Below are 19425 nucleotides of genomic sequence, written 5' to 3' on the forward strand. Positions count from 1 at the left end.
CACCTGACTGGCCTTCATGCCGGTGGCACGTAAAAGCACCCACGACACTCTCAGAGTGGTTGGCATTAGGAAGGGCATCCAGCTGTAGAAACTCTGCCAAATCAGATTGGAGCCTGGTGTAGCCATCTGGTTCACCAGTCCTCAGTCAAATCGTCCAACCCATGCTAGCATGGAAAGCGGATGTTAAACGATGATGATGATAGCAAAAATTTAGATTCATTATCAATGGTCTGCTAGTGGGTGACCCCCTTAGTTGTCAGCTAACATCTTGTTTTAAGTTTTCCTTTACCAAACCTCATGATATTGCTTCTAATAAATTTTGATTTTTATGATTATACCAACTATGATTTCTGTCTGCTCCCTTAGATTCCACCCTTTGTTCTCTCAGCCTTAGATATACAAGGATTTGATAAACTAGTCTATAAATTAAAACTGACCCCATAAAAATAAAAAAATCAGTGACAGTCAGAGTCTTTAACAATGTATATCTTCTTGATAACTTAGTAACTTTTATGCTGGAGTGGAGACAGCATGTTCTCTGTCTATCTCCTTAACTTGGAGATTTTAGGTATTATTATATTAATGTGCCCATCTGTTTTAATTTAATTAAATTCTATGTTTGTGCAGCTGAGGATTGGTCTGCATTTTAAATTGATGTAATAATTGCCTTGTTCAATTAAATGGAGTTGCATGAAACAATCGTACTGCATTACCTCTGGATATCCTTGTTGCTTATTTTGATATATATATATATATATATATATATATATATATATAGCAAATGAAAGACAGAAGATGGAATATATAAGAATTTATTAATTATGACAATTGTTTTGACATATCTAGCATCGGTTCCTCTTAGGTGGGACACTCAGCATTGGCGGTGCAGATGTGTCTCATCGGGTAGTAAATAAATAAACAGAACTCATTGAAATGGCTGTTCTGCAATGTAACTTGCTCTTTTGTAGAGAGAAAAACAGCCAGATGGAAGAAATATTTTCATTTATACAGAAGATCAAAAATAAAATTGCAAATGATAAAAAGAGATATGAACACACAATCCAGTGAGAAAAGTATTTGAAATAATCGTTAACAGATATGAATGTATGAATGCCCTCGGGTTCATACAAGCATCTGTAAAAATGTGAGCATATGCACACATAAGGTTTGGTGGACTCATGATCACAAAGTGAGTCAGTTATTTACTTGGTGTTTATAAGAATGGGGAAGTTAAAAGCAAACTTAAGTCATCCATACCTTAAAGTAAATTAAATTAAGTTATCAGTTACTCAAAATTCATTCTCACTGCATTGTGTGAAAGTACATTTATATGCATGTAGGCATCTCGAGAGTCATTCAGAAATTCTATTAAGTATATTCTCATTAGTCCACAGAATAGACAGGGATTCCTTGGAGCAGAGACGGCCTTTCCTGGAAAATATATTGTATGGTTTTGCATACCTTACTATGGACTAATTAATGCTGTACTTCATTTTATCCTCCTTCAGTCACCATACAAAATCTGCCAAAGATGTTGAATGTCTCTTATTTTTTTGTCTTAAAGCTGGCAACATGGTTATGATAGCGATTCTAAAATTAATCAGCTGTCTTCCCAATGTAAACATAGAGCCCTCCTCTTGTTTGCACAGTACATTTATATACAAGATTTTTACTCATACAGAGATTCTTCAAAAGACACTCTGATTTATCTCTGCATGAGCATTTATCATATTCATTTGTATATAAGGCAGTCCTGCTTCCACTAACCGATGTTGTTACTGTGCTAGCTGTATCATGAGTATTTCTACTACTACAAATTGGTCATAGTTGGTGTTTATCAATGTGGTTTACATCTCTTTGATTGGTATTTAGATGCAAATGTTTGCTAGATCCAGTAGGTGGGTTATTGAAACTTTGCTGCATTTTGCTATTGTTTATGTGATGCATAAGCTGCTCTAAGTTAGCAGAGTTGGCGTAGGATACCTTCAGAATGTGTTGATTAAAAATAGCATGATATCGATTAGATTTAGGAAAACACTTGTCTAAAGCAGCAAAAAATTTTCCAACTATCCTAGTTGAGACATGCAAACCGAAAATTGGGTGGAACCAAAGGACATCTATTGTTAGGCTTATTTGATGATATATAGATATATATATATCATCATCATCTTTGTCATCATTTAACGTCCAGTTTCCATGCTGGCATGGGTTGGACGATTTGACAGAAAACTTGTAAGCCAGGGGCTACAACCAGGTTTAGATCTGATTTGTAAGGTTCCTGCAGCTAGATGCCCTTCCTAATGCCAACCACTCTGGGTGTTTTTTGCAGGCCACTGGTATGGGTGCCAATAACCTGACACCGGCATCAGCCATGTCTACGGTCTCATTTGGCTTGACAGATCTACACAAGCATAGTGTATTGTGAACGGTCTTAGTCACCTGTCACTACCCTCATGAGGCCCAATGGTTGAATGGTGCCTTTTACATGCCACCAGCATGGGTGCCAGTCAGACGGAACTGGCATTAGCCACGACTACAATTTCACTTAGTTTGACAGATCTTCACAAGCACAGCATATCACTTAATGATTGAAAGTTGCTTTCAACAGGTCAGTTACACAACACTGGCATTGGCCACAACTACAATCTCACTTGGCTTGACATTAATGTCTCCATGAGACCCAGCGCTTGAATGGTGGGTTTTACATGCTACTGGCATAGGTGCCAGTCAGATGGCTCTGGCATCAGCCATGGCTGTGATTTCACTCAGCTCAACAAGGCTTCACAAGCACAGCATATTGCCCAACGATTGAAGAGTGTTTTTAACAGGCCAGATAAGCAACACTGACATCAACCACGACTATGATCTCACTTGGCTTGATGGTTCTTCTCTAGCATGGCATATCTCCAAAGATTTTGATTGCTTGTCATTGCCTCTCTGAGGCCCAACATTCGAAGATTGTACTATACTACCTTATCCCATGTCTTCCTGGGTCTACCTTTTCCACAGGTTCCCTCCACTGTTCCCTCCACTGTGACACTTCTTCACACAGCTGTCCTCATTCATACACAGCACATGCTCATAGCAGTACAGTCATCTCTCTTGCACATCACATCTGATGCTTCTTAGGTTCAACTTTTCTCTCAGGACGCTTACATTCTGTTGTGCATGCACACTGATATTTCCCATCCTGTGGAACATACTAGCTTCATTTCTTTCAAGCCTAAACATGTCTTCTGCAGCCACAGCCCATGTTTCACTGCCGTGTAGAATGGCTGTTCACACACAGGCATCATACAGTCTGCCTTTCACTCTGAGTGAGAGGCCCTTTGTCACCAGCGGAAGTAGGAGCTCTCTGAACATTACCCAGCCCATTGTTATTCCAGCAGTAATGCTATCATAGCATCCACCACCATTACTGACTTGATCACCTAGGTAATGAAAGCTATCAACCACTCCTAGCTTACCCCTCTGGCATGTGATGAAATTTATTTTCTGTACATATTTGGTGTTTATTGTATCTTCCACACACAAAAGCTATCTTCTCTGTTAACCTTTGTTTAATATTGCTGCACCTCTTATGTGTCCATAGCTTACACTGGGTACATCTAATGGAGTTTCTACCTATGCCTTTTCTACAGATTGAGCAGAGCTATCTATCTGAAGGGACTTGTGATTTGTCCCCTTCCTACTTACTAAGACTTTGGATTTTGCTAGGTTAACAATAAGGCCCTTTGATTCTAAACCTTACTTCCATGCCTGAAATTTCTTCTCTAGTTCTGGTAGCCTGGAGGACTATGATGAACAAGAGGGGGATAAGGACTGATCCTTGGTGAGCACTTACTTCTACCCTGAATTCTTCACTATAGTTACCAGCCCTCACCTTACTGACAGCATCCTTGTACATTGCTTGTACAGCTCTCACCAACCACTAATCTATCCCTAGTTTCTGCATTCACCACCAGATAAGGAATCGGAGGACCCTGTCAAAAGCTTTCTCCATATCAACAAAAGCCAAGTCTCTGGTCCTCATGATGCAGAACATTGCCAAATCTCTTTTCTGCTTCCCCTCTGGCTAAGTAAACTTGTCTCCTAGCTTTTCTTTTGGCTATCTGATATAGTTCCCTGCTACCACCTCACTTCCTGTCCTTCCAGGCCTGTTTCTTTTCCCTAATGGCCCTGTCAACTACATTGTTCTATCACCATGTCACCCTAGGTTGACAGGAGACTTTGCACCATCTACAGATCTGGTCAGTAGCCTTCAACAAGTTGTTCCATAGGAATTTCCAGTTGTCCTCCACTTCATGTGATGTTGTATCCTCCTCTTTTTCATCAAAAGCTTCAAGTAATATGCCTCTAAATTTCTGTTCATTCAGAGGATCCTTAAGCTTCCAGACCTTTCTTTTCCACACTGGTCATCTTCTGGGCAGCCATTTATCCCTGATTCTGAAGTCACTAACAGCTAACCTATGTTGTGGGGTGCATGCTTCACCTGGAAAAGTTTTGGTATCTATAAGGAGCCATCTTTCTCATTTCTTGGCAAGAATGTAGTCAATCTGACTAGTGTGTCCACCAGACTAGTAGGTGAACAGGTGACTGACAGGTTTCCTGAAGTTACTATTAGAGATCGTAAGATCATTTGCATCACAGAACTCCAGCAGCCTGGTTCCCTCCTAATTACAGGAACCAAATCCGTTTACACCATGCACACCATGGAAGCTCCTCAGATGTTGTCCAACATGCCCATTGAAGTCGCCAGCCACAAAGAGAAGATCCCTGTCATTCATCAACAAGGTAGTCCACAAGAGGGTTGTCATAAAATTAGTCTTTGTGTTCATCCAGTAGCCCTGGCTGAGAGGCATAGGCTGAGATAATGGTTGCTATTCCATGTTGCAGCACTAATCTAAGCTTAAGTACTTGTGTATATCAAGAGAGACAATCCTAGGCATGTATACAGGACAGATATCTATTCAAATGAGTCTGAATATCAGTGCCACTTTGTGTGTGCAGTGTGCAGTCTGTGACTGAGGCAGCATGAGTGAGCATGTGCGCAAGGACATAATGTGTAGTCTGTGACTGAGACGAGTAAGTGTCTACAGTCTCAATCCATGATATCAGCAAAAATGTTCTTGCTGGAGTGCATTGTGAAATGCATGGAAGGTTTTTCTGTTGTCATGGGTATTTGCTGAGATAAGCAAGTATGACAGTGTGGCATGCTGGCGCATTGCGAGAGACAGACAACTTTCTCTATGTATACATGACCAACCTGTAGTCTTACAAAGGTAAGTTGTGTCTAGAACAAGGGTGCAGAGAGCATGAGACATCCGATATGCATTAAATCAAGTAAAAAGCTGAGCAGGCACAGACATGATGGAAACAAGACAGTTGAAGCACAATATTAAGGTGCATGTGGTGCATGAATGTGATGGAGTCAGCATGCATATATGTGTGTATGAATATTGTGTGGTGCATCAAAAGGAATGAACAGTACAGAAATGAATAAATAAAAGTAGAAATAGTGTCCTTTCTTAAAAGTTTATTGCTGAAAGGTGATAAAAGATGTGCATGTAAAGAAAAAGTGTTGTTGAGAGTCTATATAATACTAACATATGAACAAAAGTATGTGGATAATGCAGAGTCTGTATGTTAGGACAAGACAAAAGGTGTGTGTGTGCTGAAAAGGTTGCATGTGCAAGCTTCCATATTTTTATCTAGTTAGTTTCTGGGCAGATGGCTGTCGGAATGCTACATTTATGGGATTCCATGGTCAGCGAGCTCTTTGTGTGTCATAATGGAATGCATTGTAGTGGAGTGCATTTCATGGAACTTGAGTAGTAGCCAGGTAGAAGTTGACTGCGGGATGATTGTCAGTGGACAGCACGTAGTTAGATTGAGACTGCACATTAAGTTGATAAGGGTGCATATTGGTGCTGATGAAAGCTGTCATTCTTTTCTTTGAGTATAGCGACTGTTGAAATGGAGAGTGTGGTTCTTTAGTTTGGCTCATTAAATGTACATGATGGGTTTAGAACATGTAGAATCAAAAGGCAGTAATTCGTTTTGAGTCGGGGTCTCCAATTGTAACGGAGTTAGGCATCAGAATAAATGAAATTTTGTGGCTAAATAGATAACTAATTGAATAACACAGGGCAACAACAAAATTTTTTGTCATGCTATTTAAACTTTTTCAGCTGATTTAGGGTAATTTTAGAGGAGCTGAATCCGAATCTGACATCAGTTTTCATATAGGACGTGTAGTTTTTTAGATTTATTCACAGCATCAGATTTTCCAACCAATTGATAATATTGACAAAGTAGTAGGCTATTTGCTTTCAATTTTCATACATATACTTATCCCTGAAACAAAAATAAGTGCTGATAGAGGGAAATGTAGGCTATCTGTTAAATTGCCACACAAGATGAGAATTTATTTTACTTTGTTATCGCTGTAATTATAGTAAAGTTCTCCTCACAATAGGCTATTGATATTAGGTTATAGTAAGCCACTCAGACACCCTTTTCTTGATAACTGCTAGTGCTGTTAAAACAAAGTACATCAAATAAGAGAGCCAGGTTATATGGAAAGTAGTTTACTAATAAGTTTAGTTATTTATTAAAGTGATCAATGTTTGAAACTTAGAGATGGAAAAAATTATTTCATGACAGCCATAGCTTCAGTACATTCTATAATAATTTCAATGATTTTTTTTGAGAAATATATTTGGATGTTTTACAGTAACATTTACAGTTGATTAATTTTATAATTTAGTTTACTGATAGGCTTCCTTGAGTGTTGATTTAGTTTATTACTGTATGTATTTATGATGAGCAGAAAAGTTTGTGCTAATCACCCAGACAGCTTTTGTTACGTGTGTAGAAAATTTATGCCAAAAGATCAGAGAAATAGGCTTACAAAGGAATTTTTAAATGCTTACAAGCTTTACTTTGGGTGCAAAATTGGGGACTAGATAAACTGTGGGTGCCTCATATTTGTTGCAAAAACTGCTACATAGCACTAACCCAATGGCTGAATGGTAAATGGAAAAGTATGCCATTTGCAGTACCAATAATATATGGTGCAAACCAACAAACCACTATACTGACTGTTATTTCCGCTTAACTAACATCACAGGTTTCTCCAAGAAGAACAAATCCAGGATTGTTTATCCAGATTGCTCTTTAGCTTTAAAACCAGTTGCTCATGCTGCTAAAAATATTCCGATTCCAGAACTTCCTTCATCTTTTGATAAAGATAGTTTAAGTGAAGAAAGTACTGCATCTACTTCAACTGAAGGCATACCAAGTGATACAGCAGTTTACTGTGATGGACCAGGATCTTCGGAAAAAGTTCCTCGTTTACTAAGTCAACTTGAGTTAAATGATTTAGTTAGAGACTTGGGTTTAACAAAAAAAAAAAGTCAAAACAATGGAATCTTTTACACGATGGTGTAAAAATGCTTGTATTTTCAAAAATAGCATACAGAATTTCATGAATTTTTTATGGAGAAAGACGGTATTTGTTTTTGTTGTGATGTTGAAGGACTCCTACGTGAGATGGGGTGTGGCCATAATCCTGAAGAATGGAGACTCTTCATAGATTCCAGCAAATCAAGCCTAAAAGCTGTCTTGCTGCATAATGGCAATCAAAAATCTTCAATACCACAGCACATGCTGTAGGATTAAAGGAAACTTAGGAATCAATGGATAACATTTTTCACTTGATTAAATATTCTGAACACAAGTGGAATATATGCAGGGACTTGAAAGTTATTGGTTTGCTTCTTGGGTTGCAAATGGGGTATACAAAGCATCAGTGCTTTTTGTGCCTTTGGAACAGCAGAGATGACAAGCATCACTATGATCAAAAAGAGTGGCCAAAGAGAAGTGATTTCATTTCAAGGAGATACAACGTTAAATATATCCATTTAATTGACCCTCAGAAAATTTACCTTCCTCGCTTACACATTAAACCTGGCTTGTTTAAGAATTTTGTTAAGGCCATGAATGAAGATGGTGAAGGATTCAAATATCTCAGTGAAAACTTTCAACAGCAGATCGAGAAATTAATTTTTTGTAACTAAACACTTTCAAACTTCAGACACTGGTAGAATATATCATATAAAACATCTTTTACTCTTAGTGTTGTTGAGAAAAGTTATTTCATGTTAAAGTTGTCGTGTTTCGGTAATTTCAACCAATCAATGACGTGTATTCAGCTGAATAAAATTACTGCTGTTGTTTGTCAACAACAACTTCCGGTGTTGTTGACAAACAACAGCCATAATTTTATTCAGCTGAATACACATCATTGATTGGTTGAAATTACTGAAATACAACACCTTTAACACGAAATAACTTTGAAAATAGAAACTTTTCTCAACAGCACTGAGAGTAAAGGATGTTTTATATGACACATTCTACCAGTGTTCAAAGTTTGAAAGTGTTTAGTTACAAAAAATTAATTTCTTGATCCAAATTTGTTTCTAGCAAGAGTGAAGCTAAGATTAAAGCTGGTGTTTTTAATGGACCAGAAATTCGCATGCTAATTTGTGATGAGCATTTTCAAAAAAATTAAGCCCAGTAGAGAAAACTGCTTGGGAAAAGTTTGATAGCAGTATAATAATGATAGCACAAAAATATGACATGCTAGAGCAAAAATGATTATAGATTTGGAATCAGCACTCCCAAATTACCTATGAGCACCATTTTGCCTAATAGTAGCAAAATTTTGTTGCCTAGTGTAATTATTATTATAATGGGTGCTATAAAGTGAAACAGAATTGAACATTTGCATTTCTTAACTTTACTATAACATACAGCGTGGAGTAAATGAAACTTTGTGACTAAATAGATAAATAAATGAACAATAATAATAATAATCATTATAATGAACACTATAAAGAGAGAGAGAGAGAATTGAACATTGGATTTTTTAACTTTACAATAATATATAGCATGTGATAAACGAAACTGTGTAGGTAAATAGATAACTTAATGAATAATAATAACTATAATGAGCACTATAAAATGAGGATTAGATGTGCGATGTCAGACAAATAAGAGTTGCTTATCTGAGCATTTTCTCTTCATACTTCCACTTCATGAGGCAGGGATCGCAAATATGAAGTAGGGAAGCTGATGGGAGCTAATTTATAGGGGGTAGAAGTCATATCCTTATAGCTGGCAAAATGGTGAACAACAAAACACTATGGATGCCGTATTCCTTAGCTATATATATATTGTTTATTTCCATGAATAAGATGACCTTTAAATAAGACAAAGACAAAATTTGTAAAAAATTTCATGAACTTATCTCATATCTGTAGTATAAGACAACTGCTAAATTACAAAACCATCTGTGTACAAGCTAGCTTTTGCAGCAACAGGTATCTTTAGAAATATTGGTCATGTAAAGATGATGTTATTACAAATGTTGTTTTTTTTATCTACTATATCCTTAGAAATTAAAATAGACGAAATAACAAATCCGTTTCTTTATGTTTTTTCATACAAATGTTGCCTAAAAGGCTATCTGATCAAGCGAATTGGAGTCGACCATTATGGTCAGTATCAATTGGACATTTGGCAGTAGATGAGAGAAAAACTTCCTAAGCAGAGAATTGTACTCAAGTGGAGTGTTGCTGAGTTCTTGCAAATAATGAAGAAACTCAGATGGTGCCCTATCTCCCAGGTGTTCATCCAGCATCAGTGTCTGGAATTAATTCTCTGTGGATTGTGTGTTCCAACGGAGAACCTCAGATTTGACAGACGTGTAAGTCATGTCCAGATGTGGGTCAGTGATGAGATCTTTCGCTGAGCGTGCAAGAGGTGAAGGCATCCTACAGTACAAAAGGTTTAGCTGCTGTTGGTGAGGTACAGCATGGGCGGAAAAATATGCATCCAATTGAGCAAACCAAAGTGTGACATCACCAGAGTATGCGGGTAAGCTGGGAAGACTCATTTTGTACAGAGGAAAGAAAAGGAAAGGACCAAAGAACTGACAAAAGTGTTGTTAGTATAGTAACGTGTGCGCAAAAAAAAAAATTTCCGAACAAGATATTGATTTTTTTTTTGTGTACTGTGTGCAGCAAAGAAAAAATTTTTTTTAGTTGCCAAACCTGTATTGTAGTCTGCTGAAAAAAATTATTATTATTTGTTTTTTTTTGTTTAAGAAAGCGTCAGAAAGTGGTGGGTGAACTGGTAATTTTCTGTTTCAACATGTGAGGCATCTGAACATGGTGGTAGACGGGAACAATGGCTGGAAGTTGATGGCCAGCCTGCTTGAAGTGTCCTCCCATTGCTGCATTTGGTGTATTTACTGGTATCAAACGTTGACCGTTGACATTGTGGGCGAATTACTTCAAAAGGAGATTATTTGAAAGAATACTGTGTAAGAAGAATACGTGTAAGAAAAATGCATGCTCTGCAAGGTACAAGTTTGAGGTGAAGGACATGAATTCTAAAGGTTCACTTGAACGAGAGAAGATATTCTGACATCGGGCCATTGATTTTTAGTTGAGAATGCAAGCAAAGACTGCCATTTTGTAGTTTAGATGAAGCATCCTTTTGAGTGAGGCATCCTTTTTTTGATCTGGGTCACCATTTTATGATGGAATGGAAGGTTTTCTGCCATTATAATTAGTTTTGTAGTTTCAGGGATCTGGAACACGAAGAATTTCACATTCTCGTTTGTGTGGTTCACACTCGGTGCATGGTTTGTTTTAACTCTGTACACATGAGGTTCATTACCTTTGGAGATAAGCAGGTGGAATCAGAGTGGGACAAGAGTCCGCTGTGAGCTGCTGGCTACGGAGTGTTTCTTGCGTAAGCGTGAGAAGAAATGAGAGAGTAAATGTTGTTGGTTTCTTGCTTAAATACTGGTTGTCGGTGAGAATCTCGTTGTTGTCTTGCACATGGCAAATGGTTGCAGGCGAGATCTTGTTCTTGTCTCGCACATGGCAATGGCTACCAGTGAGATCTCGTTCAAAATGATGCTGACTTTTTATGCCTTGCTACAGTTTTATGTTCTGATGTGAACATCTCACAGAAACTTTTTAAACTCACAGTATACAAACTGTATTCCATCCTAAAAGACAATTATATCCATTACACCAAATCTTGTGAACAGTTCATGTAAGAAGTTTATTACTGTATATGAGGTTGGTCATTTACACCTCGTGACCTCAAGCCATTTTGTGTAGCTGTCCACTACTATTAAGTAACAATATCCAATTACTGGGCCTGCAAAATTAATATGCAATCGGGACCATGGTATTTTCACTTCTGGCCAGGGTTCACATTTTGTAGTAAGTAGTTTCGCTGCCAGCACACATCCTCTGCAGCCTTTCACCAGGTCTTCAACTTCCTTGTCCATGCTTGGCCAGTATACAAAACTTAACATCAGCACTTTCATTCTAGAGATGTCTGGGTGTCCCACGTGGTACTTTTTTAGCATTCTCTTCTGTAATGTGTATGGTATGACCACCCTCTAAGCGTACACCATCACTTATAGAGTACATGCTCACATCTTGGTGGTTCTTTGCATCAGACCTTTCTTTATTTCCTTTTGTTGACCACAGTTTTCTTTTTATCTCATTAATAAATCTGTCATTTCTCGCATTTCTTTTTATTTCTTCCAAAATTACTGGTAGTTCACGCATGATGTTCCGCATCACTTTTTTTGTTTCTGCTCTTACCATTGCTATTACGGTGTCCTCCAGTGATTCATTATTTCTTGGAATAATACTAGGTAGAGCATCAGCATACCTCAACTTTTTAAAAGTTCATTGACCTTGTTTGACTGCTCCTTTTACATTATTGCACAAAATGCTTATGGGTGTATCCCATAAATTGAATTTCTCCATACATTCAGTGCCAAATAAGTTCATGGATTTTTTCAACACATAAACATTCACTTTTTTGGTTCAACCTTTGAACATTATATTACAAATGTGTTTGCCCGTAAAATATGATTTTCTCCCCGTAACATCATATGCTAATTTGTTTGGACTACATAATTTTAGTTTACCTATTTGTTCCTATGTTTTCTCATTTATGATTGTGATGTCACTTCCTATGTCTAACTTCATTCTGTCACTAGTGGTTTCAATTCTCACATTCACAAATTTTCTGTTTGTTGTTGTCACAACTTTTCGTGCTAACAAATTATTTATTTCATCTTGTTTGTTCCATTTTCCTATCATTCTAGTTTTGCAGTGTGATTTTATGTCCTGTAAACCTGCAGTGAAAACACTTTGCTTTTTTATACGGACAATCTTTTTTTAGGTGCATCCAACTGCATGCCATACATCCTGATATTTTTTCTGTTTTCCCTGCAACACTTTATTTGTCTTCCGACTTTTTTGCACTGGTCTTTCCATTGAATTTCTTCCATGACACACCTTAATTTTCATATCATGTCACACTCTTCTGACAGTTTCTGCAATGTCAAATCCTGGTTCATTTCCAGTTTTGCTAGAATTTTCCTTCAGATTTCTGCGTCCCTTTTATTTGTCAATTCTTGTGAAAAAAATCAAACATTTGAAAGAATCTGGAGTAAGCATATCCAGCCTAAATCTCTTACATTCTTCATTGACTCTACCCGTGTAAGTAATGAAGTCTTCATCTTTGCTCTTTTCTATGTTTAAACAAACATTTCCATCTAGTATTAAACAGTGATCTCTTTTCACTAAACATTTTATACAGAATGTCTACTGTGTCAGTGAAATTTATGTCAGACGCTTTTTTTTGGCAATATGAAGTTACTATACTTCTCATGCTCTGCTGTTGCTAGTTTTCTTAAAACGAGATGTGTTTTCATTCTGTCCATGCAATCTTGACATTCTTTTTCAAAAATTTATTCAAATCTTTGAAAGTAAGCCTCAATGGTCACTCCTTCTTTGTGTCATATTTGAATTCACTTATGGAATTTGCTACATGGTCAGGTGAAAATGTATTCTCCAGCTTGGTTATCAACTTCATTAGTTGTAACATTTGCTGCTGCAATCCTTGTTGTTCCTTGAGTTGTTGCTGTTTTTGCAACTCAACTACCCCAGCTAATAAGTCTTCCGTATCTATGATTTTCGTAAGTTTGCATAACAAGATTTTTGCTTTTGTTTTCATCAAATTATTTGTGTTTGCTTATGGGAATTTTCTTGATCATGGGGTCCCAGATTTGTTGCCTGTGTATCGTCAGTCTGTCCCTCAAGGTCAAAGTAGTTTCACTTATGTCTCCATCACACCCACCACATTTGAGGACATAGGTTTAAGTTCTTTGATGCATAGGTGAAGTGATATTTTATGGTGAAAATTTGACTTGGCTTAAATTTATATGTTGAGTCCTCCAAGAGGTAGATGCAAGTCCCACAGTTAGGATGGTTGCATTTTTTGACTAGTGGAGTTGTATTTTTGATGGGTAATTTGGCACTGGTAAGTAACCTGTTTAGGGATTGCAGTTGTTTTTTACTTTTAATAAATCTATGTGTTTCCATTGCTTTTTTCACTTGCAGGTCATTCAGAAGAAGGGGTATGTTCTGATGGATGATGTTATATGCTTCCATGTTTCTCAGATTGTATGTTGATATGTAATACAAAGTTTTAAGTGTATCTGTTTCAGTATGGTACAAGTTAGGGCCACTGTTGAAAAAAATGGTTCACTGAGTGCAGACCCTTAGAGGATCAGTGAAATACTGAATGTGCATTACAGGAATGTTTTCACGACTCCATTGACACACTTACAAATAGCTATGCCTGGTGAGGTTTTTGGCATTACAGCTCTATACAGATGGTAATTATTGGTAACATTGATAAAGAGGAAACTGATGTAACAACAGCCATTAATGAAATTAGCTCAAACTCAGCCACATGCACTTGTGGATTCCCAGCAATTCTAAAGAAATGCAAAGGACTTTAGCAAGACCACTACAGCTTCTCTTCCAGAGCTTCATCACAACTGGGAAACTTCCCAGAAAGTTAAAGGAAGGCATAATATGTCATATCTGTCGGTAGTACTTTAGTGCCTTCCCAAATTCTTATATTTTAGAGTAGAGCTTCAGTGCAGTGCCCAGATTGTTTCTAAGCAAAGAAACAGACTAAAAGTTATTGAATGTGGGGAATTTAGATTACTTTTTAGTTCCTTTTGGCCAAATGTCAGGAAGTTGATATCCCTGCACAATGTACAGCTACTGCATTAGGAATATGAAAACAATATAGTTACAGGTGAAATGTAAATTTAGTCTTTTATATTGTAAAAACAACAAAATAATGTGTTAATTAGGTTTTATTTGTGAAAAAGTTGTTTTGAATTTGCAATAGGTCTATGTTTGTTGTGGTGAGTGGTGGGGTTACTAAGAATGTGGCATGGGTGCCAAAGGGGCAGCAGTCCAAAAACATTAGATAACCACTGTTTTAGACAAACACTCACCTAAATCCAGCTTGTATCATAAAATTTTCAATACACACATGATTAAACTGGTTTACTTTATTATGCCAAGTATTGCTGAATATATAGCACAGTTTAACTGTGGCGAATGAAGCTGTACAGTTAATAACACTACAACTACTAACTGCCAATGTAACGGCATTACTTCTAGCCATCTAAATAACTGCAGGATGTCATCATCATCATTGTTGTTTAACATTCACTTTCCATGCTGGCATGGATTGGATGGTTTGACTGAGAACTGGCAAGCCGGGAGGCTGCACCATGCACCAATCTGATTTGGTAAGGTTTCTACAGCTGGATGTTCTTCCTAATGCCAAGCACTCCGAGAGTGTAGTGGGTGCTTTTACATGTCACTGGCATTTATAAGCAGCCATTTTTGTTGTTTCCTGGCAAGAATGGAGTCAATCTGACTAGTGTACCTATGAGACTGGTAGGCGAACAGGTGACTGGCAGGTTTCCTGAAGTTAGTATTACAGATCATAAGATCCATCAAGCCAAGTGAAATCATAATCATGGCTGATGCCAGTGTCGCATAATTGGCCCGTTTAAAAGCACCCTTCAATCGTTAGGCAAGATGCTGTGCTTGTGAGACCTGTTGAACCAAGTGAAATTGTAGTCATAGCTGATTCCACTGCCACCTAACTGGCACCCATACCAGTGACATGTAAAAAGCACCATTTGAGCATGGCCAATATCAGTGCCACCTGACTGGCACCTGTGCTGGTGACATAAAAAGCATCTTTTGAGCATGACCGATGCCAGTGCTGTCTGACTGGCACTCATGCCATCTGACTGGCACCCATGCCAGTAGCACATAAAAAGAACCATTTGAGCATGGCCGATGCCAATGCCATCTGACTGACATCTATGTTGGTGACTCATAAAAAGCATCATTTGGGTGTGGCCGATTCCAGTGCTGCCTGACTGGTTCCTGTGCCAGTTTATTGACAAATCCACTTAAGTGGAAATGGGCCTTGTTACTGAAGATGATTTTCTTTGCAAAATTTTCATCAGCTGCAAGTCTCTCCACAACCCAGTTAGTAAACTTCCTCCACCTCCCATGGTCAGGTGACTGAAGATGCTGCATAAGTTGAATTTTGTATGCATGCATATGGAGATTTTTATGCAAAATTCAGTATAATGAAGTAAGCAGGATGCTCAGTTGTAAACTGCTCCATGACACACTGCACACTCTTCTGAAAAACAGACAAAAACTGTTAATCAGAGTGAAGAGAAGTAGCAAACATGATAAAAACATGCCTTCAAACTTCAAAACACAAAAGTGTCACCCAATTCAAATTCAGCGCTCTGTATGGAACATCCTATATATGATTCATTCAAATTACTTTTAATGATTACTTTGGCAGATTTAATCTAATAGAAGTGTTTGGTTTTTTTCTTTAGCAACTGGCTATATGTTTATATTCATATGCTCGTATACATCTGTATATAGATATTTATATGTATGTATGTATGTGTGTGTGTGTGTATATGTTTATATAAAAATATGCATGTATATTTGCATTTATTTTCTATATATGTCATTATTATCATCATTTAATGTCCATTTTCATACTGACAGATTGGATGGTTTGACAGGAGTCACCAAGTACTTTGCATAACTCTTCTCTCAACTGGGGAGGGTGGGGGAGTAGTAGTAAGGGGATGTGGCTTGGTGCCATTTGAGAGATTTAAGGCATAGAAGGGTGTCTTGCTGTAGAGTAGATACATGAATGCCCCAGTTAGAATACCTCAAGATATAGTGAATTGGGGAGTAAGATAAAGAAAGTGATAGTGAGAGACAATGGTAGTAGATGCCCTTGAGGGACAACGTGGGGGGGGGGCACTGAGAATAGGTGGAGTGGGCAGGATGAAATAATTGTAGCAAATGATGGAAAGAAATATAGAAGAGGCTTGGAGAAAGTATTGTAGTAGATATATTAGGGAATTGAGGGTGATAGCAGGTAAGCAAAGAGTTGATGATGGACAGCAGTGCAGGGGGGGGGGGGTAGAGAAGGTGCAAAATGAGGTTGGTTGAGACAGTAGGTGGAGAAGAAAAGTAATGGGTGGGAGATAACTGAGAAAGCCACGAAATGTAGTATGCCTATTCTGCTCTCAGATAATAGAGAAAGTGATGGGTGTTAGGGGAAGAAATGGGGGTTGGGGAGAAGGCCAACAGAGTAGAGTTCCTCGTGGATGAGCATTGCCAAGGTGGTTTTAGGATATCAATTCTGCGATGGTAGGCGAGTCTTCTTGAGTACAACAAGGTACCAGATCTCTCGGTCCTTTGTCATCTCCTTTGTAAGACTCAGCATTTTGTGATTGGTCTTCAATACTTCATCCTCTATCTTCTTGGGTTGTCCTCTTCCACATGTTCCATCTACTTTAAGTGACCAGAATTTCTCCATGCAACTGTTCTCATCCATGACCAAACTTGTGCACACACTCTCTTGCACACTGCAGTGGAGGAGTATGTACTGAAAGTGTAATTGCTAGAACAAGAATAGGATGAGAAAGTTCAGAGAGCTACAGCTCCTGTTGGCAAAGGTATCTTTTTCCAAGTGAAAGGAAGGTTGTATGCCTAAGTAGAATCATGACATACATACATGCACACATGCCCATGCACACGCATATGCACACACACACACACATTCACACTCACATTCATCAGTCTTTCATTTTGCTTGGATGTGTTGTCAGATCTGCAGCACAGCATATCAGCAATCTATACAGTTGTTTTTTCATCATCTCAGTGAGATGCAGCATCGTCAAATCAGTCTTCACCACTTTATAACACGTCTTCTTCAATCACACATTCCTCAAACTTGGAATGTTTAACATCCTTATGCAGTAATCTTTCTCCATACACATCATATTCCTATACCAGCACGGCCTTCTCTCATGCATACTACACCTGATTCCTCTTTTTTGTTTTAGCTTATTTGTATTCTGAAGCTCATGCATCCAGTGAAGAATACTTGCTTTACTTTCTCCTAGCCTTCTGCATATATGCATTTTAAAATAAATTAAAGAAAAAGTATTCAATACATGTCGTAGAATGTATCTGTACAGAGCTGGTAATTCACTTCACTACAATTATGAATTACTCATTCAATATGGTTTTACAGGTGATAAGGAAACTGAATGGCAGATTGGATTGTAATAAAAATCACTACATGTTGGTCCATACATTGTTTTCATTTACTATACTAGGCCATATGGTGTGATGCTTGTTTATTCAGATTTATATTACAGAGGGAAACTACATTTTTCTTTTACTCCTAAGAGAATTACTTTGAGGGTTTATGCAGTAGATGCTTGTGGCCATTATAGCAAATGTTACTTTTGATTGAATGTTATCTAAATCTGTATGAGTTTGAAATACTCTAAAGAGGTATTTTTTCAATAAGGGCATGTAGCTTCAGCTTTTTTCCTCAGAAATATCTGTTGCTATTAAGATGTTAAACTTCTCCAGAATTCACAGGTACTATGATATAGCTTTTTCCATAATAATCCTTTTTATTTATCTGTTATTGTGGGTTTATCTACTTTTGCGTTACCAAGTGTGTAATAAAAATGTTGAATTAATGTTATTTCTAGACATAAAAGAATGCATGTACTGTATATACTCAAGTGAAATGCATTCTCTTATATAGGCCATTCAATACCATCTACTGTTTTCTGTGGCTTTATACACAAGCATCTGCATTAGACATAATCTGTAAAGTAAGCATGTTGACACATTTCTGAACATGCACTCAGGTTGTTGGGATAGTACTGATTACTATGGTTTTGGGGGGACTTTCTCTTCTTGTACCTCTTATTCTGAGATCAAATTCTGCTAGGATGAAATTCACATTATCCCTCAGTGGTTGGTAAAAAGAAATATTACAAACCCCACCTCACATCCATTAGCCAAAAGTAGTCTCTGCATTATTGCTTGACCTATCAAAAAATAAAAAGCGGTAAAATCTAATTCAAATTGCACTGTACTGTTTGAAAAGAGAGACACATTCATATGCAATGCTTGATAGAAGGACACAATGGTCACAACTGCACTATATTTGATCATAGATTTGCTCAGTTAGGGTTGACATGACTCTCAGCTATAAGAACAGCCTCTAATTGACTAAGTGATTAATCTTAGGAAATAATATAAACAAATCACAAATCAGGGTTTATATTATGGCAATGTGCATGATTCACAGTTCAAATCATATTCTAGAAGTGACTATATTTTGTATTCCTCAAGAGGTCAAGTGTCAATTATATAATAGGGATCAGTGATTTATTTATTTATTTTTTTTCCTTTTAATAGTTTAGACAAAGGAGAAGAGTAGTGCTCATTGTCCAAAGACCTTTCCAAGACTTTTGTGGCAGATGAAAACAAGGGAGGAAGCTGACCTGAGTATTCACAATGAAATGAACACCATTAAAGGTCAAAGTGGTGGTGTCAAACTATATGACATATTGAGCCTATTACCCAACAATAGGAAAAATTCCTCTAATAGGATTTTACACAGTTCTACTTACCAGTTTTAATTCACTGGGTTACTTTCAACCCAGCTGAAGTTGTTCAAGTGACTAATCTCTTCATCTTCACTCTTTCTATAACCCTTCATGACTTGTGTCAAGGAAATAATTCAATATTAAAGAATCTCAATTATATGTTTGACAGGAACATGCTGGATAATTCTCTGCAAGAATTAATTACTACTGTCAAAGAACTTGAACAACGTTCAGAAACTATACAAGATGAAGGTATGCAATTACTTGTTATTACTTGCTTCCTTTTACCTCTTTTGATATTTTGTTTATTTCTTTCATGGAACTTGGAGAATGAAATTCATAAATCACTTGGAATGCATAAACTCAATTCTGAACGTGTGTATGTGAGTATACACACATTTCTATATATAATTTTAAGATAGAACCTCATGGATGCATGTATTTAAATATGCATGTGTGTGTGTATATATATA

At 37.4% G+C, this 19425-nt stretch overlaps 1 protein-coding gene across 1 annotated transcript in view; it reads left to right on the forward strand.

The window, feature by feature from the left end:
• The window catches only part of LOC106870161 (uncharacterized), a 299949-nt gene that overhangs the window by 8682 nt on the left and 271842 nt on the right, over positions 1-19425 (forward strand). Inside the window, exons 2-3 of the mRNA XM_052972248.1 lie at positions 7133-7386; positions 18955-19204. Coding sequence (XP_052828208.1) covers positions 7133-7386; positions 18955-19204 — 504 coding nt within the window. The remainder of the gene's footprint in view (positions 1-7132; positions 7387-18954; positions 19205-19425) is intronic.

This window comes from Octopus bimaculoides, chromosome 13 (assembly GCF_001194135.2).
Source record: "Octopus bimaculoides isolate UCB-OBI-ISO-001 chromosome 13, ASM119413v2, whole genome shotgun sequence".
NCBI classification, from domain to species: Eukaryota; Metazoa; Mollusca; class Cephalopoda; order Octopoda; family Octopodidae; genus Octopus; species Octopus bimaculoides.